This window comes from Cyrtonyx montezumae, unplaced genomic scaffold (assembly GCF_038088225.1).
Source record: "Cyrtonyx montezumae isolate F1298 unplaced genomic scaffold, pur_monq_1.0 scaffold_17, whole genome shotgun sequence".
In the NCBI taxonomy this organism is placed as follows: domain Eukaryota; kingdom Metazoa; phylum Chordata; class Aves; order Galliformes; family Odontophoridae; genus Cyrtonyx; species Cyrtonyx montezumae.
Genome location: NW_027071903.1, coordinates 15,108,182 through 15,129,017, shown reverse-complemented (window position 1 = coordinate 15,129,017; position 20,836 = coordinate 15,108,182). Strand labels below are relative to the sequence as shown.

Below are 20,836 nucleotides of genomic sequence, written 5' to 3'. Positions count from 1 at the left end.
CAAACATCATTTCTCCCTCCGAGCAAGTTTTCCCATGTAAACTACAAACTTAAAACTAAACGTTAATATACGAGTTAGGCTTCAAAATGCAGCTCTCAAAGGAGCAATATGAAAAATGAAATTTGACTCCCTTAAAGGAGCAGTCAGTCAGCAATTTCATTATTTTTATCTCTAAGGAGAACCAAATGAAATCTTAACCCAAAGAAAGTATCGCATTTCTTCAGCTTAGCACTCCTCCCAAGCATTTCTCAGAACACGGAGCTTTACGTGATCATGCTCCTACCCTGAAAAACATTTGCAGTTCCTCCTTAATAGCACTTCAAATCACATTAAGGAGGTATCCATTAAAAAATATATATATATATGAAGTTAAAACACTCCATCCGTTGATGGGGCAGAGAGATTAAGCCAATCACCTGTCCTATGCCACAGAACACATTTAAAGTTAATCATTCCCTGGACACCTTTGCTGCTGCTTAAAGACAGCTGTTTTCAACTCAACCCCTGCAAGCCAGTTGCCTGCTCCCAGGACACTCATCCCTCAAGCTGTAGACCAAGCTTGCATACTGCTGCACATCCTGGCCCCAGCATCAACTTCTAGCTCCCACAGACCCTGTAAGAAAAGGCAGTGGTGTCAGAACTCAGCACAAGAGGGATAATGTCATAAAACAGAGCCCACCACAGTGTGGCCAGAAGAAACAGGTAAGGCACCACACCACCTCTCATCACAAAGGCCACAACACTGATCTAGGTGGAACGTGAGGAAATTTGAACAGGTAACAGTGACAGAAAAAACAGTTTGTCCGCTTCAATCACTGCCCCAACTTCCCCACACCTGAGATTTAAGCCAGGGGTTTCTACAGGCCAGTACACCACAAGTAGGGCTAGTAGCCCAAAACATTCTCCCAGTGCTATGACTGTAAAACTTAGGCATGGCACTGACATTACCTGCACATCAATGCTTTTAACTTCTACCTGCCTGAGAAACAAGGTATAGGAGCAACTTGCTCAACTCTAGAGTTATTTTACGGTGAAATACTGCCAGTCATTTGTAGTTGCTTAGCTTGCACAAGCAAGTGGAGCTGTCTCTTTGCAATGGCTGTGTTCAAATCCCACAAGAACTCCAACAGTTTGCCCTGGAGGAGACTCTCCATTGGCACAAACTGCAAAACTTGCTTGGGAGAGTCTGAGTCTAGCAAAGAGCTCATTATTTTATGAAGATGTTGCAGGTATTCAATAACTGGATTTGGGAGGCCCTGATAACCAACACACAGCAAAACAGTGCAGGTCTTCAGTGGATCATGGGACGTTGGACAAGCAAACGTGATGCATCTGAAACAGCAGTGCAGTACAAACACCAGGCCAGCTGTGAAACGTGTAAAACAAGAAAGAATAGGCAGAATCAGTGCATCTCCCTTTGCAAGCTGACTCAGGGAATGCAGAACACACTCCAAAAGCTGCTGTTGGTATTTTGGTTCTCCATCATAAAGCAAAGAGAAGCTACAAGTCAGCAGCGTGGTTGAGTCTAGGCACTTTATTTCCATACTGGGCTGGCTTCCAGTGTCGTAAAGGCATGGGAAGTCCACCACAAGGCACTTGAATTTGACCCCACATCTGCCATTCTGGACTTCCTGGTAAGACTGGAAAAGATCAGACACTTCTGCCAGTACCTGCTCCCCAGTAAGCACCTCACAGGAGCAACAGAGCTGTGGCACCTGGCTGCTTCTTGGCTTCCCCTCCAGTTCATTCATAGCTTCATTAAGATTCTCCAAGACTTGTCCATCACAAAATGGAGAACATTTCACTGCTGGTAGCCTCTTTCCTTCCAAAATGTACCACAAGTTGCACTTCAGGTTAGGAGACAATCCTTCCAAAATGCACATTTTACCAGCATTATTTACACTGTGCTCTTCAGCCACATGGTTTAAATAGCCCTTTGCCACTTTATCATTCCACGTAAGGGTTTCCAGCCTCTTTCTTTCATTGTACGTACTAAAATATTTGTTCCTCTGCCCAAACCATTTGGCATTCATGCTGCAACCAGTCTGAGATTTCTTGACAAGCCAGTTATTTCTAGCAATGGGTTTCATACAGAATCTTTGCATGAAGAACTCTACAGCACAATCTCTTAACTTGTTCAGCTTCGTCTGCTCCGCTTCTTCCATGTGCTCAAAGAGATGGATGTTCTCACAGATAGTCTCTACCTGGCACCTGTGGAAGAACATGCAACACTCTTCATGTATTTTAAGAAAAGATTCTGGGATCACATGCTGAGGGAAAAGAGCTTTGTTGACCATATCTGTACCAAAGTTCTGCATCATCTTTGAGAGCAGCAGATGAATGCTCTCTCTGCCCATGTAACGAAGACAAATTACATAGGCCTCTGAGTTTCCAGCTTTGCTAGTAGCTGGCTTAAAGACATGGACCTCTTCAAAACAGCAGTTTAGCAGAAAGAGAAGATTGGTAGAACAGTGCTCAAACAGGGTAAACATCTTCAAAACAAAGGATCCTCCAGCACCCAGGATCATTAAAGCAGTGACCGTTTCACAGTAATGGAGGGGTGAGACGAGAGCTTCCTGTTCGCCTGGATTTCCCTGGCAATCAAAACTGCCATCAGCAGTTACTAAGTGAACTGTGGCCATATGACTTACAAAGTCCTGAAGTCCTGTCAGATGTTTCAGTGACATCACATCTCCAGTATTGTCTGGGCCAAAGTGCCACCAAGGCAGCGTGTTTGCTATAAGACGGTCGTCCATAATCATCATAAGGGTATCATTTGCTTCATGATATGGGTTTAGAGTGTTAGCCACCCAATTCCAGTTGCAGTGGATGTGGTGGGATTTCAAGTAGTGATTGAGGCTGGCTATAAAAGCTCCTGGTGCTTCACAGAGGTGAACAGAATTCAACTGTCCCTCTTGAAGAGCATCTGCAGGGAGAAGAGGGAAACTGCACAGTATCTCATGAAACTTGCACCAGGCCTGGGTGCACAGCTCAGCATTCACAGATTTCTTCACGTGAGGAATTATTTTTCCTGCTTTATTGGTAAATGAAGTGTGCTGATGCCACTCAATAAGATTCTTATCACTAAGCTGATTCTTCACTTCATTCATCGAGTTCTTCAGATCAAGAAGTGAGTTGAATTCCTTGTGGTCACACGTGAAGGCATCGCTAGGATCTGGGAGCTGCCATTCATTATTAAGTGGCTTAGCATAAGAAAACTTCTTTGCAAAGAGCTGCTCAATTTCAGAAAGAATTTCAGGGTCAAACTTTTCAAGATTTGTTGTCTGCTCAACGCAAGGTTTCTTACATGTGCTCATTCTCAGACTGACTGACAACCTGAAAGACAAAAGCAGAGAAACAATTCCAATCATAAACATATATAAATAGGCAAAGAGAGTTTTGTTTGATCTGTTTTTTTTTTTTTTTAAAGGATACTCTTGTGTGAGATAAATAAAATAGACAAAGGCTATAGTGAATAAAGCCATTTGTAAGGGAAAAGGGTCACCAGTTCCATTACCCTTTACACAGGAAGTAAAGAAGGGCAGTCTGCTACTTCAGCCCTTCACTGAACACTCTACTCACTACACAGGTATTTATATTTAAGCGTTTAGACCTCTGGCTCAAAACAGAACGTGCCAAGAGCTATACAAATTAACCAGATGGGCCACAAATCTTTTCATCCAATCACACCAATATATTACCCAAGTGCTCAGAGTATGCTCAAAATATGAAGAGTTAGGAGAGACAAACAGCAACTACCCCTAGAAAAGGAGCACTGCTGTTCTTCCATTTTCTCCCAGCTGATCACAGATAATATGCATTCCCCCTCCATCAAAACAAATGTGATGTTTGCAGAGCTCCTCACAGCCACTCCCTGTAGCCACACCTGTAGCCAAAACACATTCACTGTGTTACAACCTCACATCATTTTGACCAGGCCCTGGCAAGTTCTTACAGCTTGCTAGGAAAAGGGTGATATATCTGAAGTGAGAAAAGATTTTCTTGCATCTGTGGTCACTTGTGCTCTTCATGCTGAAGATGAAAGCATGGCAAAGTTGTGCTCTAAATGGACCAAGGCACCATAACCACAGCTGCACAAAACTGCTAAGTCTTCTGCTATCTGCTCCAGTACACAGTGCAAAGCCAGCACAGGAGGATTTAGGTTCATAAACCAGAAACCAGCCAGTCTACTCAAAAACTTAAGATTTCTCATGTAAGCAACATTATTTATTCAGCATTAATACAGAAGACAGGAAATCCTTTACCATGTGATTTTAACCATCCTCAAATCCATTCCATTACCTCAGAAGCAAAATACAACAAAATATCATGGTAGAGAGTCACAAAACTTAGGAACTTATGAAAACAGTTTGCTGAGAACTACTGGATTAAATTCAAAAGGGATGACAAACTTAGGAAGCAAACAGAAAGAAGAATGGGTAAAACCCCCTCCACCCAAGCAACGACCTCAAGCCAACCCAGCCGTACATCAGCTCGCTACAGGCAGCACGTGGTGAAGTGTCAGTGTGATATTTCCAACTGTTTCCCCACCTTGGATGCCATTCAATAAGCATAAAACACACCTAATTTCAATTTTGCTCATGAGGACTTGTTCCGTCCTCAGCAGCGCCCTATATCTCAATAAACACCACAGAGAAAAGGTAAATCATAGAATGGTTTGAGTAGGAAGGCACCCTTAGAGCTGTCTGCTCCCACTCCCTGCAGTGAGCAGAGACACCCACAGCTCCATCAGTGTTCAGGGCCCCAATCCCTGACCTTGGCTGTCTGCAGGGACGGGGCAGGACCACCACTCTGGGCAGCCTGTGCCAGTGCTTCACTGTCCTTACTGTAAAAAGCTTTTTCCTTATATCCCATTTAAATCTCACCCCTCCTAGTTAGAAGGTTTTACAGACCTCAACATAGACAAGCACTGCATCCTAAACTAGTTTCATCTCATTTTTATCACAAATGCTAGACACAGCCTTTTAATTAATGCTCACAACATCAAATCCTGACAAGCTTGGCAAGGACCCAGGGAAGCCAGCTGCCATTACCTGAGCTGGCCTGCCCTCAGTTCCAGCCTTCTGCAGACAGCGCTAGCCCTGCTCACAGCCCTCACTCAGGGCAGGGCTAGGGAAGCCACTAAGCCACTGACCCCAACGACAGCACCCAGCTGCTCCTCGTTTGGACAGCCTCCTTTTCCCAAGCAGCCGCATCCCTACACTGTACACCAGCTCTCCCCTCCTCACCCGCTCACGGCCCGCCTCCTCTCACACGGCGCGGCCTAGCCGCATCCCGCCCATCCCCGGCCTTTCGCAGAGGCGCCCCCCGTCGAGGTCGCACCCTGCACGGGCACACCACTACGCGAGGCCGCGGCTCCCGCGCGGCCTAGTACAGGCCCCGCTCTTACCCCGACGGCGCAGCGGCAAGGCAGGCCCGGCGGCGGGGCGGGCTGCGATCACCGCACCGCCCCTCTCGCTCCAGCGCCCGGCCCCGCAGCTGAGCCGAGCCGCTCCTCTCTCTTACCCTCAGTTAGCAAGGATCGGGAGGAAGAGCGAGCGGAGGGAGCAGCTGCAGGCTTTCTGACGCGCGCCTGGCTAGTTTCTTCAGGGCCACCTCCTAGCTGTAACACAGCCCCAAACGGTATCTCGTTATAGGAGGAAGTGATAAACGTTTATCAAAGTTACACAGCTCAGGTGCTGAGCGCTCCGTGCAGGCTGCTCCTAGTGCTTTAAATGGATTTTCATGCAGGTTAGGAAATGCAACACCTACTCGTTGAATTGGGAGCAAACAGCCCGTAGCGTAGCATTAATTATTAGCAATAATTATTTAATAATTAGCAATAATTATTTCATTTTGCTGTATTCCACGTGTTTCTCACTGATGAAGTAGGATCTACCCCTAATTCAGAATGCACAAAGAGACAGTGCTATGAGTACAAGGGATTCCAAAGCTTTTATAACCACAGGAATTTTTTCTAGGAGCAAAATAATAATAACAATGCATTTCTGTTAGGAATATAGCTGTAATACATAGGTTAATACTTTCTCCTGCTCTGTGAAAAGGGATATAAGCATCACAATCAGAGAAATTATGAGTTAAAATCACAGTGAAATATATAAGCCTCCCTTCTCCCTTGGGGGGGATTTGCTTTCTAAAGTAAAAGAATAATACTGAAAAAATAGAAAAAGAATTATGTATACACATTAAAAATAGGCATACAACTTGTAAATACAAATACACAGCTTAAATTTTCACTCTTTTAAGTCCCTAGAAACAAATGAATTGATTCTTATGAGAGAGTTAATGCATAAAGATAAAACCAAATGCAGTAAGCGCCATGTAATACAAACATGCTATTTTCTACCTCTTTGAGAGGAGTTTTATACAAAGAGAAGGAGCAGCAGCTGTGGATGGAAGATTTATGTGCATGAGTGCGGTGCCTCTTCTCCCTGTGATTGGATAAAAATCACTCTTCAACATCTCTGGGTACTTAAAAGGGGGAAAGCAAAAGCAGGTTAAAGTGGTACTGGGAGAGAGGGAGGGGGGAGGAAATATTGCTGGGTGTTTAGGGGCTGTTGTAATTCTTTAAGTTTTGCTGTGTAGAGAATGTTCTAGTAGTATTGCTTAGGTTTTCTTTTTCCATTGCTTTGGGAGATCTTAGACCTACTGAGACCATAGCAGGCATGCTTTAGTTTCAAGCGTTTTGTTTTTATTTTCTTCCTTGTGTTTATAATTATTAACTAAAAGTAGGGTATGATTTTACTTCTGTTTTTTCCTCTGTTGTGAGTGTGGTAGTGCTGTAGTATTCTGTTATTCCTTTTGCTATTCCTTTCAACTAGAGTTGAAGTAGTTAATGTACAGTAAGCTACGTGCATCACTCGATTTTTGAGTTGACATTTCTTCAGGTGCTTAGGTTGTTTCTTCACCCCATATTGACTTCTAAGTGTTTTGGAAACACCAAAAAAGAGAGTGCAAACAATTCTGTGCACGAGGGATAGTGCTGTGGAAGAGGAACTGCTACCTCCTGTGTTCTGTTCTGCTGGGCTTTACTGGAGCTTCTGGTGCTTCTGTACCACGACCTGTTGCACTGAGGAGGAGAATTTCTCAAAATGCAGGAAAGGACTGAGCATACGGTGTTATCAGAATCCTAGCTAAAGGCAGTACAGGTGAATAGCATTAATAAGAAAAAATGCTGCTTTTTCTGACTCTGTAACTACACTGTTAACTCCACTGTGAGTTACACAACTCACTGTAAACTCAGTTTCCCTGTGAACTTAAGCTTTCTCATGTGTCCCATTATAGCTCTTGAAGTTAAGGCAGAAGTTTGAGTAGGTTCTTCTATCTTACTGCTCACAGTCTTCTTTTCTCCATGTGGCAATGCAATACTTTCATTTTGGGTCAGCCCCACTTCTGCAGTGCTACCAGCTCAGACCCCAAAATGCGTATTTGTGGATCAAGGCTTATCATATGTTTTGCTTTCACTTTGCATGTGAGGATGCAAGGTGCTTGTCGTTTGTGGGGGCAGCATGGCTTTCTTTGAAGGCTGGCAAATAACAGCCTCTATTTCTTTTGCAGAAGTGCACCCGCTGTGGGGGCTTTGGATGTGCTCAGCTGTGACTTTCACATTCACGTTACCCAGGAGCCTCTGCTGGGTGCAACTAGAGTCCCTGCTGGGAGGAGGCAGCCACCAAGGTGGGACATGCAGCTCGTGGTGGTGTTAATCCACTTGTAACCATGGGCATGCCAGTTGGGAAGGCTGGTTGTCCTTAACACAGTGCTTTCTCATGACTCTGATGACAGGTTCTGTAAGGGCTCTTCTGATTTGCAGTCTGAAGTCAGGCAGGTTTGCATTTTGCTTCCTTTGCCAAAGGAGTTGTGGCCAAACTGCTTTTGTGATGAAAGTAAACTGTGAGATTTTGATAAACGACGTCTAATATTGATGATGAGTAAAATGATCTGTAGTTTCCAGCTCTTACTTCTTTACACAACAATCACTGAGAACTGGACGTTAAGTGGAAGTCCTACAGACTACTCAATGAGATAGTAAAGAAAGTATTTATTTTGTTGGGACAGCATAAATACATCCTGGAGGATTGTGTTTACCCACTGACCTCCAAGAAGTGGTGTTTCCCTAAAGAGGAGCTGGGAGTGCACAGGAGCCTGGTAGAAGGTCTGGCCTGGAGCTCTGCTGTGTGAAGGTGTGATTGCCTATTGAGAGGTAATCTGATCAGAAAATGTAACCAGCATTGGCCCTGGCATGGGAAAGTGCCCTTATTTTACCCATGGAGAAGTCCTTTTCTTACCATGGAGAAACATGCCCAGAGCCAACAGCTGGTTCTGATGCCAGGATAAGAACTTGATTCATAGATTTGGACAAGCTCTAAATCTTATTAAACTCCAAAAGAAGAGGTGACTTTTAGGGCCAGCGTGGTTTCTGAATGAAACTTCTGCTTTGTTGCTTGTGCAACCCTTTACACAGACCTACCTGAGGGACATGGCTTAGTGTGCAGAGTGCGATGGGTTGACAGTTGGACTTAGGTGATTTGAGCGGTCCTTTCCAACCTTAATGATTGTATCTCTACCCCCATTGCCCTTGCAGTGGGGCTGCTTGGAGCCCTGTGCTTTGGGTAGCTAGAAGGCTTTTTTTCTTAATGCCTAGCTCAATTCCACACGTTCACCCCTGTGCCGTGGTGCCTGTGCAGAGTTTCTCTCCCCTGCCTCCATGGCAGCATTTTCAGACTGCCATCAGGGCGTTGCTCGGTTTTCATTTTGCTCAGCTAACTGTGACGAGCTCTGTTAGTTCTCAGCACTGTTCCCCTGACCACCCCTTTCTTGTAGTGCGTTGCTGTAGCTTCCTTCCTGTGGATATATGATGGCAGCACATGCACTGCTTCAGATCTTCCAACAGATTAAGGCCATCTCGAGGGGAATAACTTTCCTGATAAATAATTAGCTCTCATTTGCCTTCCTTGTGGGATAGCCAAGCATACAAACAAGTGAGCTTCCTAAGCAATGAGTTGACAAATTACTGTGAAAATCCTGGTTAGTTCTTGGAGAACACCTACTAATTCTTGAGCTGAGCTTGCAGCCTGTGCAGCCCTTTCCCAGGAGCATGATGTGCAGCACACGTGAGAGGACTGCGTGATAATGCGATGCTGCATGGGGAAGTGGGAGATGTACCCTAAAGCATTAATTAAATGTTTTGATGAAACACTTGGAAAAACACTTCACGACACTTATTTAGATAGAAATTTGCTGCAGGAAGGCAGAGCGTCGTTAGGAAGTTATTTCAGGTGATTGTATCTGCATCCTGGAGCTGTGGAAGTTCTGGCTGCAGAAATGAGGCTTGAATGGCACCCAAGTCAATCAGATCTGGATTGGAGATATAATTTTCTGTAGACACACGCAGAGGGCTGAGAGATTCACAACGAAATACTTTTTCTTAAGAATTATGCAAGCTATTCACTAACTTTAGATGGATCTTCTTTGGAGTATTTGTATAGGAGCAGAAGTTTAATTAGTTTTTTTCCTCTCTGGAGTGTTATTGGTGTGAATGCCCTCAATGCCAAAATCTTCTTTTTTTTTTTCTATCAGGGTGAGCCTTTATCTCGTAGCTGTCCAGGCCATGCACCACTGCAACATAAACCTCAGTAGCTTTTGTTAAATAATGGGTGCTGCAGGAAGAGATAAAACGGTCCTGTTTGGTAATCCTGTTCTCCATGTAAATCTGAACTAGGGAGGAGATTGTCCTAGACAAGAACAAATTGGGAAGAGCTCTCAGGCTGTCTGATCTCTTGTCTGCTTTGCAAAAAGATCAGATTAATGAATGTAATCAGATTAAGGCTATAACAAGGGAGCATATCTGGGGGGCATCAGAACTCCGATGCTGAAGAACTGTATGGAAAGTGAATGCTAAGGGCCCAGCTTTGCTCCACTCGTTAGTTTAACAGGAGGAGGTAGTCGCCTTCAGGGATGTGCTGAGTGCCAGTGAGCAGAGCACAGGCTCCAGAGGGCACAAAGGACAGAGAGAGGTGGCCCCAGGACTCGAGGCAGGTGACAGTGACTGGAGCACGTGAGCTCATGCAGAAAGGTGAGCAGTGCTCTTTGGGTGGCCTCTTTGGGTGCAGGGTTTGGTGCAGTGCTGCCTGAAGCCGTCTCTGCTCTCAGCCTGATGGGTTTTGTGTGAGGGAAAGCCATCTTTATCAGGGTCTTTCCTGCTAAGGTGATGAGTTCGTTGTGTGGTCTTGGATGCCAGCAAGCAAACGTGGATGGAAGTACTGTGAAATGCTTTGAGATCTGAAACTTGTCTAGCTCAATTTTCTTCGTGTCAGGCTGATTTGCCTTGAGGTTTACAAGCTCTCATCAAGTCTTTCTCCCAGCTTGGGATACTTATAAACTTCAGGCCCATGTGGCCTTTGTGGATGTTCCGTCTCTTCTTTACTTATCACCAATGTCTTTTTTTGGCACTTGGTTGTCATATTGCAAAGGTGTGTGATGGGGCCGTGTTTTGTTTCCCAGGTCTCCCTTAATGTACTCGTTCAGACGTGTTGGGCGCAGTGGTTGAACTCGATCTGTAGCGGTCCCTTCCCACCCCCACATTTCTGCGACTCTCAGACTCGAGGTATTATTTCCTTTCGAGGTGAGTGGAGCAATTAAATGCATGGAGAGCTGCAGGGAGCTAGCAGGGCAGGCATGAACGAATGGGAAGATAACGTGAGATGTGGAAACAACTCATTGTCACGGTGCTGGGTGGCACGGGTTGACCTGCAGACTCTGCAGGTTGACACAAGCGCGTGCGTGTTGATGCAGCTTCGCTGTCAGCTGCTCTGAGAGGTTGCTGAAAAGTTGCACGTGAACTTTCCATAGGCTCCATCTGCACGATAAAAGCACGTGTGGGGCTTTCTGCTGAGCTCTGGAGCTGCCGTGTCGTGGAGTGAGAGCAGAAAAGCCGCTGTCCTGACGTGCCCCTCCTCTTTGGGGATTAGGGACAGCGGAGCCCAGCTGGGGCTGGCAGCAGCTCCGTGGGCACCTACCTGCTCTTGGGTTCTGCTCCTGGGCTGGCCAAAAAAGCTCTGCTTCCAGCAGCTGTTCCTTTCTTGGGCTGAGCTGAGCAGGAGGAGGATGGCCTATGCAGAAGAGGACAGGTAAGGTGCTTGCAATAGGGGATACACTGATGTCAGAGATGGAAGGGAATGGAGAAACGCATTGCCCTGTTTTCTTCTTCTCCTCGCTGGGTACTCAATAAATGTCAGGCGAAGGCTGCTCAGGAGTAAATGTCTTATTACTGAAGAGGGTTCTGGCCATCTGCCCACGTCAGGTGCTGCTATTATGAAATATGGCAGCGAGCAGCTGACCTTGGAGAGGCCGTGGGACCAGAGATGGGCGTACGCCGCATATCAGCGTGACCCTCTCTGAAATATAACCCATCTATTTGTTGTGGGATGTCTGCGTTTTACATGGATTTGCTTTCAACCAAGCCATAAGTGGAATGAGGACTTTTTTTCATGCCACAAAAGATGTCATCAATGGCAATCCTGTGCTCTGCAGCAGATGTGTTCCTCCAGCAGATGACAGCCCTCACAATGAAGGGGATTGTGCTTTCAGCTGATCCTGTGATTTAATCCAAAGCGATGCTACCGAGCACTATTATTAGGCAGGCACTGTGTGAGAAGGGATAGCTACAGGGGGCTCGGTGCTCCCTGCTAATTCAGGCTGTCAAGGAGCTTGCCTAGACCTCGTGCACATCCAGGGTACAGGCTACATTTGCTGGGTCATGGTGATGGGGACCCAGGAGGAGCTTGGAGTGGGCACAGCAAAGAATTTGGGCATTGCAGTGCTCTGCATCTCCAACACGTTGGGATAGGAAGTGTTCTCATGTTCTGCTCGGAAGGGGAAAAACAAAAGTCCCTCTGAAACTCTATACAGCTCAGTCAGTCCTGTTGTCTTCAGCTGACAGTGAACTGGATTTACTCCATCCCCAAATTTCTGGGGGCTTTGGGGATAATGGCCAATTTTTTATGTTATCTTTCAAGGGTGTGTACATGTTCCTTTTTTTTTTAATACATATACATATGTGTAAAAATAAAGAGATGAGGGAACCATGGTCAAGTGAAAGAGCAGATACTGATGACCTCATTGTTTTTCTTATGCCTCCACAGGTACATCATCCATTTGGGTATTGTGTTTAAGGTCTCTTTGTTCCCTCTAAATAAGGCTTTCAATTATTCAGCAGTTTTGCTAAGTGTTACAGTTACCCAACAGAGGAATATTTGAGGATTTTTTCTTTGGTATATGCAAAGTACTCTTAGTTTTTGCCTGGGACAGCTGTTGTTGGGCAAGAGATAGTAGTCAAGAGTAGGCTCGAGGTTTTCAAACCTTCTGCTTATTTCAGCTCTTTTGAAAAGCATCTCAGCTAAATGACTGCACTTTAATTCAGGACTGCAGAAGGTCTTTCTCCCACGGTGTCACAAGTTTGTAACGTGCTTGGGTGTTTCTGATCCTGTTGCCTCTTGCTAGGCAGTGTGCTGCTCGTGGCTGTGTTGGTTCACTCCAGCTCCTAGTCCTCCCCTGTCTATGGCCACCAATGCTGCTCATTGGTGGCAGTGAGCAGATAGCTATCAAGAAATGCCATCAACAGCCTTGCATTTGAAGAGACTCTCCAATCAACCTCGATATTGACTTTCAGAAAGTATCTTTGTTGTCCTATTGGAAGAAGGATTACGGGATTCTTCTTCTATTGACTGAGTTTCAAAACTGTGATTAATGTGTTTGAAGAATACTGGACTGTCACGCCTGAATATTGAAGTTGTCTCTCTACTGAAAAGACAAGTTCAAAGCAGGCAAAGTAATGCCAGCATTGAATAAGATCTATTTTTGGCAAAGTAACTGAGCATACCCCTTTAAAACAGGAAAAAAAACCCACAAACTAAATGTGTGGGTTTAATTTATATTTTCATATAGATGTGTTACTGAACTTTTTGCTCAGGACTGGACTGTGAGTGTAACCTGCTGCATGGGGGAGGAGAGGAAGAACCAGGCATCCACATTTAGCATCCTTACTGAAACCACAAGATGTGGATGTCTGCAAGGTGTTCCTGGCTCTGGAAGAAAGCCCTGAGAGCTGCAAGCACTCAGTGCTGATGAAGTCGGGTTCCTCATCTCTGCTGGTGCTGCTTGATCCCACACCTTTCTCCCTTGTACTTCCCCAGCCTGGGTTAGACATTCTCATGTATGCACACAGGTTGAGGTTTTTCAGGCTAACTGTGCTTTTTCCATTCCTTCACCAACTGGGGAGAGGCTAGAGCACATCAGAAGCATGAACTGTTATGCTTTGTGACATCTGGGTGATATAGGTATCATTAGCCAGTTTCCACTATAAAATAAGTCTGGCAGAGAGGATTCAAATAACTTGCCTGTGGCCAGGGGTAAAATGAGATTAAAAGTGATTGCTATAGAGAAACATCTTCTGTAATAGCAGTGAAGTTCCTACCCTTTTAGTCTTAATAAATCTTTTTTCTCTGCACTTTTTCAGGGCTGCTATCTTTTGAAGTTTATTCTTTGGATGGGGTTATGGGTTCACCGACCTCTTCTCCTCCTGCAGAAACAGCTATGAGGTGTACAAGGAAACAGCAGACTGGTTACGTGCCCGCACTGCTCTGTGCCCAAAGATTGCCATCATCTGTGGATCCGGGCTGGGAGATCTGGCAGATACGCTGGAGCACAAGATGGTCTTTCCCTATGAGGATATCCCTCACTTCCCAAGGAGCACAGGTTAGCACAGCAGCCCATCCATCAGCAGCAACAGAGATGGGGGTAACTTCAACCAGCATCCACCACGTGGCTTGGCTCTGGGCACAGGGTCCCACAGAGGCAGAGTGTGCATTCACAGACCTGCATCTTCACCCTCGATTCAGTGTAGCATAGTCCCACACCACGCACTGTGCCGTGCTCACTGTACATCCCTCAGTGCCACATCCCCACAGCTCTGGGACACCTCAAAGGACAGTGACTTCCCCCCACTCCAAGGGCAGCTGTGCCACTGCCTCACTGCTCTTTCAGTGCAGAATTGTTCCCAGTAGCCAACCTGAATCTCTACACGAGGCTACCATGTCTCACCCTATTGCTGTCACCTAGGAGCAGAGGCTGCCCCCCCCCCATGCCCTCCTCTCAGGGGCTGCAGAGCCACGAGCTCTCCCCTGAGCTCCTCTTCTCCAATGGACCCATCCCATTCCCTCAGCTGCTCCCACAGTGCTGTGCTCAGACTCCTCGCAGCTCTGCTCCCTCCCCTGGACACGCTGCAGGGCCTCCATGTCTCAGTAAGTTTCAACATCAATTCCCTGAAGTTGTACCAGGAGAGGTTCAGGACGTTAGGGAGAATTTGTTTGTGGACAGAGTGGTTCAGCACTGGAACAGGCTGCTCAGGGCAGTGGTAGATTCTCCATCCCTGAGGTGTGGTTGTGGTTTAGTGGTGGGGTTCAGCAGATTGGTTTGATGGATATTTGGGCTTCTTAGACAGAGGGAAACCTCAAGAAATGGTAACATCCTGAACTGGTGTTCCCCTGCAGGCTATCAGCACGAATTCATCTCTCACTGCTTGTTCTTAAACATCTCATGACCCTTCAGGGTCCAGTGAGGAATGCTGTGTTCTTGGTTCACCTGATAGTGAGCAGAAATCCACGTTTCAGGTGGGATGTATAGCCAGCTGAGAATTCCCTTGTATGGGAACTGTTGAATCACAGCCTGAACTGCTGATGATCACCTGAGGCGAGCACTGAGTCAGCTGCAGGAGCACAGGTGAAGGCAATGCACCTGTGTGACCAGAAGGGGTAGAGTCTGGGCTGACCACCACTGGGGAAGGAGCTCTTTCTGGTGATTGCTCCTTTGGAGTTTTTTAACTGCAAGCCTAGGGCATGGATGAGCGTTTCATTTATTTCTTATTATCTCTTTCCACTGTGATAATCTTTCCAGTTATACAACCTGTAAAATACCATCCTCACTGCAATACTTCTCGGAACCATTCATTCTGTTAACTGTGCATCCCTCTAAAATGGGTGAGCCCCAGATGATGCTGTTGTTCCTTGCAGTGTCCGGGCACGTGGGCAGGCTGGTGTTCGGGGAGCTGAGCGGGCGGCCGTGTGTCTGCATGCAGGGACGCTTCCACTTCTACGAGGGACACTCCATCAACACAGTGAGTTCTGAACATCATTCATGCACCAAAGGGATCTTTACCAAGAGAGGAAAGCAATGTGTGTGCTTTGGCACCTAGCTGTGGGAGGGTAGCTCCAGCAATGAACGTACAAATGGCTTTCTCCCTGCAGAATGAAATAAAATGAGGAAGTCAAAGGGGGAGAGGCAGTTTGTGAATAGCTCTGCCATGCTCTTAGGGCAGAATCATACATCGTACAAGGCAGATTATTTTCATGGTTTAGCTCAGTCATTTTAATCACAGTTTGAATCTGCAACCACAAAACTATGAGTGATAGAAATAATCCATTTTAATCTTTTTTTGCATTTGTATAGTTTAGTTTTTTCTTTTTTTTTCCATTGACTGGAATAAGCTGATGTACTCTCCCAGCTCACATATGTGAACATTCAAGCATTTACATTGTTCAGCATTTCAGGAGTTTCATCCACCTTCCTAGTTCCATCCTGACTCCTCAAAATTTAATTTTTTTGATTGCTTTTTTTCCATTCCCAGCAGTTCCTTAACTTCAGTTGAGGTTGCTGAAGCAAACTAATGTGAATGAACTGAAATTAAGAAAGCAATCTGTGTGCTTCTGCAAAACGCATCGTTGCTGTAAGAAGCTCGTGTATCAATTAAACTCCAGGCCTGTGTGCATAAGTAGTCTCTCCAATCAGCACAGAGGTTTGATCTCCACAAGACCTTGACAGAGAGGAAAAAAATTATCAGCATATTCTATTTGTGCTGCATTTACTTAACCTTACAGCAACCATAATAAATGTGGGCTTGCATTTTAATGGGATTCTTCTCAAAATTAGCTTTTTAATATGTTTAAAAAATGTTAAAACTATTTAAATTAGAGAGCAATTTAAAATTAGGGAAAAAAGATTGGCCTGTCTGCTCGTGGGCTCCCAGAGGCCCCTCTGTGCATAGCATGAGCTTCCTCCAGCCTCCCCTTCTCCCTGGGAAGGCCACTGCAGGCTGCTCCAAGCCCTGTCTCCCTGTCCCTCATGGACTCCCCATGCTCTTGGTCACAGTCGTCATGTCTTTTTCTGCTGCAGTAACATTTAATTGAACAGGGGCAATTAACCAGCTACGTAATGCTTTTTTTCAGCTTTGTTTGCACTACTGGGCCACTGTGATCTCATCTTTCCATTCTTGGATCTTCTCAGTTTACTGGCAGACCATGTGCATTGAGTGCCAAACACTTGAGCTGAGACTTGTCACTCATTGGATGTGTCTCTTCGGTTCCTGCAGGTCACCTTTCCCATCAGGGTTTTCTTTCTTCTGGGGGTGGAGATCTTGATTGTCACCAATGCTGCCGGGGGGCTGAACCCCCACTTCCAGGTGGGGGACATCATGCTCATTAGGGATCACATTGGTATGTTTGGCATGGGAGGGCAGAACCCACTGCGTGGACCAAACGACGAGAGGTAAGGAGGCTTCCCAGTCCTATAGCGGGCAACACACAAAAAATCAGTCATTCAATAAGTGTTCTTTTGATAGAGGTTTAATATTACTGTCTTGAAACAGTGCCATAGAGCAGCTTGGGTTGGGTGGGACCTCAAATATCATCCATCCAGATCCAGTTCCCTGCCATGGGCAGGGTTGCCAACCACTTAAAGGCACTAGGCTGCACAGGGCCCCATCCAGCCTGGCCTTGAGCACCTTTAGGGATGGGGCACCCACACTTCTCAGTGCTAGCACCAAACCACTCTCTCCACGAAGGGCTGTTTGCAGGCTCCAACAAAGCTTCTGTCCTTGTTCGTCTCCTCCACAGTGACATCCAAGCTGTCCTATAGCTGATTACATTTTTCCTAGTCCCTAGATGTCTCCTGTACCCCAAGTACTGAGAGCTGCCCCAAGGGAAGCAACCAGCTCGTTAAACTGAGAACCTCCTTTGCCACAGCATGAAGCCATTATCTCTCATACCAATCATCTATGATCCTGAATCCCTCCCAGAGCACTGTGTGGTAGAAGGCAACCAACGCTCGCAAGGTCATAGCACCAGAGGGGATGTGCCAGGTCTCCAAGTAGGGTTGAAAAGAGTGTGAGGGGTTGGATTTCAGGGTGGTTACAGGTTGGGAACACTTTCTTCTCAGTGAGGCACTGGCACAGCTGCCTAGGGAGGTGGGGAGTTATGTTCTCTGGAGGTGATCAAGAACTGTGGAGATATGGCTCTGAGGGATGCGGTCAGCGGGCACGGAGGGGTCTGAGGTTCAGAGAGGTCTTCTAATGGTCCCAGGCCAGAGTTTTTGCTGGATGTGTCCGTGGAAGACTTGGGCTGAGCACGGAAGGGAGCATGAGATGTCAGTTAAAAATAAGAGGAGGTCCAGGGCAGAAAGAGGGTGGATTGTGATGAAAAGGAGATAACAGCAACAAGAAGGATCTCCTAACCAAGTGGGTAGGAGAGAAGTGGGATGAAAAGCAGTTATCTACAGCCAGAGGGTGGATTGGAGGTGGTGAAGATGGTGATAGCTTATGAGCAAAGAGTGGGTTTAGTTAACTGGGGGGTTGAATGCATCATTGGGTTGGGACCTTCTCCTTGATGACAGGGACATGTTTGCAGGGCGGGCACCTGGGATCCTTCCAAAAAGAAAGTTCTGGCAGAGAGCACGATGGTCTGCCTAGTTTCTAGTTAACATTAGTTCCTTTCAGATCTTCAATAGGCATTGGTGTGGGTGGGAGGAAAGGATGACCAAAAGCAAAGAAGCCACACAGAGGAGTGCTTGAAGCTCTCTGGGCTTTCAGAATCACTAGGGGATAGGAGGAGAAAACACCAGCCAAACAGTAGCTTCATCTGGGCAGAATTCAAAGGCAGCATGGCTGTCTCATTGCCTCCCAGATGCAATTTCTCAGTGCAGACTGCAGTGCCTGGGGAGTTCTGTAGTGCTGATGGAGGCACCAAATGGGCAAGAGGTCCGACAAGGCTTTGCAAGCTGATTCATACGAGCTTCAGCTGAGCAAACTCTTTCTAAAAGCCAGTCCCACTCAGCCACCAGAGAGGATTTATCTAAGCATAGCTAGGAAAATCTGGAGGCAATGAAGTGATGTGGAAAAGGAATATAGGCAAGAATCTGCAGATTTGATTTAATAAATTAGAGATTGGCCTGAGCGCATTGCTGGGCATCCTTCAGGAAAGAAGTGATTTTCATGCTGATGAGTACTTATTCCTTTAGACCAGGCTGGAAAGTTGTTTGTAATATTTTAGTGCTTATGAACATAAAATAAGCTGCTCCTGCCCTGAGCATTCGTAGGAGGAATACGAGAGCCAGCCAGGAGCTCTGATAGCCTGCGTGAGGGCCCTGACCCAGCCTGGCATCCCAACCATTCCCTCTTCCTCCAAAGGCTGAGTGTTGCGGGGCTCTGTTGGAGGCAGCAGCTGCAGTGTCAGTGTGGCTGTGCCCTTCTGTGTCCTGCAGGTTTGGCGTGAGGTTCCCCTGCATGTCTGATGCCTACGACCAGGACCTGCTCAGCCTGGCAATGGAGAGCTCACAGGAGCTGGGCTTCCTGGGCTTCACCCGTGATGGGGTGTACTGCATGATGGCAGGCCCCTGCTACGAGACCATTGCTGAGTGCCGCGTGCTGCAGGCCCTGGGAGCGGATGCTGTGGGTGAGCTGCGCGGGGCCGGGCTTGTGGGGTGCTTAGCAATGGGTTAAACAACTTGTCCTGCACGAGGCTGCTAGGATGGATCTGCAGAACGGGTCTGTGTGCTTATGTCTGTCTAGAACGAGGAGCCAAGCACAATATTCTGCTTTATTCTCCAAATCATACATCTCCCACGCTCAGGTGGCTCCACTTCAGTGGGACCCAGTCAGAAATAATGGTGCTTCCCGCATCCCTCAGTGCCACATCCCCGCAGCTCTGGGGCACCTCCAAGGCACAGTGACTCCCTCCGCTCTCTGGTGCAGCTGTGGCGAGGCCTCACTGCTTTTTCAGAGCTCTAATTGTTCCTAATACCCAACCAGAACCTCCCCTGGCACAGCCTCTTTTCAGAGAGCCATTGTACTGGGAATCCAGACCGCCTCCACTCATCCTGCTCCTCTCCCCCCTCCCCCCCATAGGTATGAGCACTGTGCCAGAGGTGATCGTGGCCCGGCACTGTGGGCTGAGCGTCCTCGGGCTGTCCCTCGTCACCAACACGGCGGTGATGAGCTATGGCAGCCAGGAGAAGGCCAACCACGAGGACGTGCTGCGCGTCTCAGCGGGCCGGGCCAAAGCCCTGCAGAAGTTGGTGGTGCACCTCGTCAGCAAGCTCAGCCCAAATTCCCCGTGACCTCGATCGTTTAGCATCCGAAGCGCAGTGCATGGGTGCTGGGATGTGCCAAGGGAGAGCCCTGGTGAGACGGCCCCGTCCTCGTGTTCCAGTTTGGGACGGACTGTTTTCTCTTGCTGGTTTGTGGTGGTCCCACTCTGATGGGAGGAGGTGGTTGAGTTTTGTCCCTGTGCTTTACCTAGCTGGGTGCTGAGGTTTGCTTTGAATCTTGCCACAGTGATCCCCTTTTTTGGTACCCAGCTCCTGTTGGCCAAGGAAAGTCCTCTGCTGGTCTGGGGAGAGATTGAGCTTCCTGTGAATAAACTGAACGCCCCAGGTCACGTCGGGAGCCACCGTGCTCTGCTTACCAGCATTGCTGCTGGGCTGCGAGGGGGGGGTGGCTGCTCCCCACAGCAGTGCGTTATTCATAACCCCCAGAGCTCTGAGAGTGAAGCAGGAGCTGTAATTTTGAGGTGACTCTTCACACCCGTTCATCTTGGAGCTCTCTGTTGAGCCCACTGCTGTCAGAGCAGAGCGCTCTCGTGCCTGTTTTGGGGGGGGGGGGTGGGGAAATAAAGCTTCTGCCATCCTGGAAATGGGGTTCTCGTGTTTGCTGTTCTGGTGCTGGGGGTTAGGGAGGAACCCAGGCAGACCCGAGTGGGATCTGTTTTGGGATGGGTGGATGCCAAAAAATAACCCCTCAAGTTACCGGGTCTCCCTCTGTTTTTTTTCTTTATCAAAATTCTGCTTTTGCACAGAGCACCTTCTGGTTTTTTTTTCTGCTGAAACTTTGAAGGGAAGGGGAAGCAGTGGGGCCGGACCCATCGCTCTGAGCTCCCGATCTCGCTCCCAAACCCCATCCCCTTGCGTTCCTCTGCATCCTATGGGCACCGGGGCTGCGTCTGTGCCCTGGGCCGAGCGTCTCCCTGTCATTCATTAATCACATCCATCAGCCCGAAGCTCTGGATGTGAATTATCTTTTTGCTCCCCCGTAGCCATGGCAACTCTTCCCGCCGGACAGCAGCGCCCGAAGCCCCGGGATGCTGCGTGCCGGGCCCTGGGAACTGCCCCTGCACGGTCCGGAGGGGGGGAGCAGCAATTCTCCCCCTGGAGGGGGGGGACAGGTGGGGCAGGGCAGGTGACGTGGACGGGGGGGATACGGCAGGGGTAGGTGGCACCAGACAAGGGCGGGTGCCGCGAAGCGAGCACGGGGACACGGGGCAGGGGTGGGTGACGCCGTGCCGGGGCAGGTGGCGCGGGAGCCGGGCAATGACGCGGCGCGTCCCTCCCCGCCCGGTGGCGGTGCGGTGGCGGTGCCGCGCTCCCCCTGGCGGCCGCGGGCCGGGCCGGGTATATAAGCGGGGGGCGGCGGCGGACGGCGGGCAGCGGCGGGGAG

General features: G+C 47.8%; 2 protein-coding genes across 2 annotated transcripts; one reads left to right on the top strand and one right to left on the bottom strand.

Annotated features, from left to right (window-relative positions):
- Nucleotides 1–646: 646 nt before the first annotated feature.
- On the bottom strand, nt 647–5,452 carry CMTR2 (cap methyltransferase 2). The gene is made up of 2 exons (XM_065733396.1): nt 5,411–5,452; nt 647–3,336 (listed from the first exon to the last, which is right to left on the bottom strand). Exon 2 carries the CDS (start codon nt 3,315–3,317, stop codon nt 1,026–1,028), a length of 2,292 nt encoding a protein of 763 aa, XP_065589468.1. The 5' UTR covers nt 3,318–3,336; nt 5,411–5,452; the 3' UTR covers nt 647–1,025.
- A 5,672-nt stretch (nt 5,453–11,124) lies between these two features.
- PNP (purine nucleoside phosphorylase) lies at nt 11,125–19,461 on the top strand. The gene is made up of 6 exons (XM_065734270.1): nt 11,125–11,147; nt 13,604–13,773; nt 15,087–15,190; nt 16,442–16,617; nt 18,607–18,797; nt 19,250–19,461. The coding sequence occupies exons 1-6, from the start codon at nt 11,125–11,127 to the stop codon at nt 19,459–19,461; spliced, it is 876 nt and encodes a 291-aa protein (XP_065590342.1).
- Nucleotides 19,462–20,836: the final 1,375 nt, after the last annotated feature.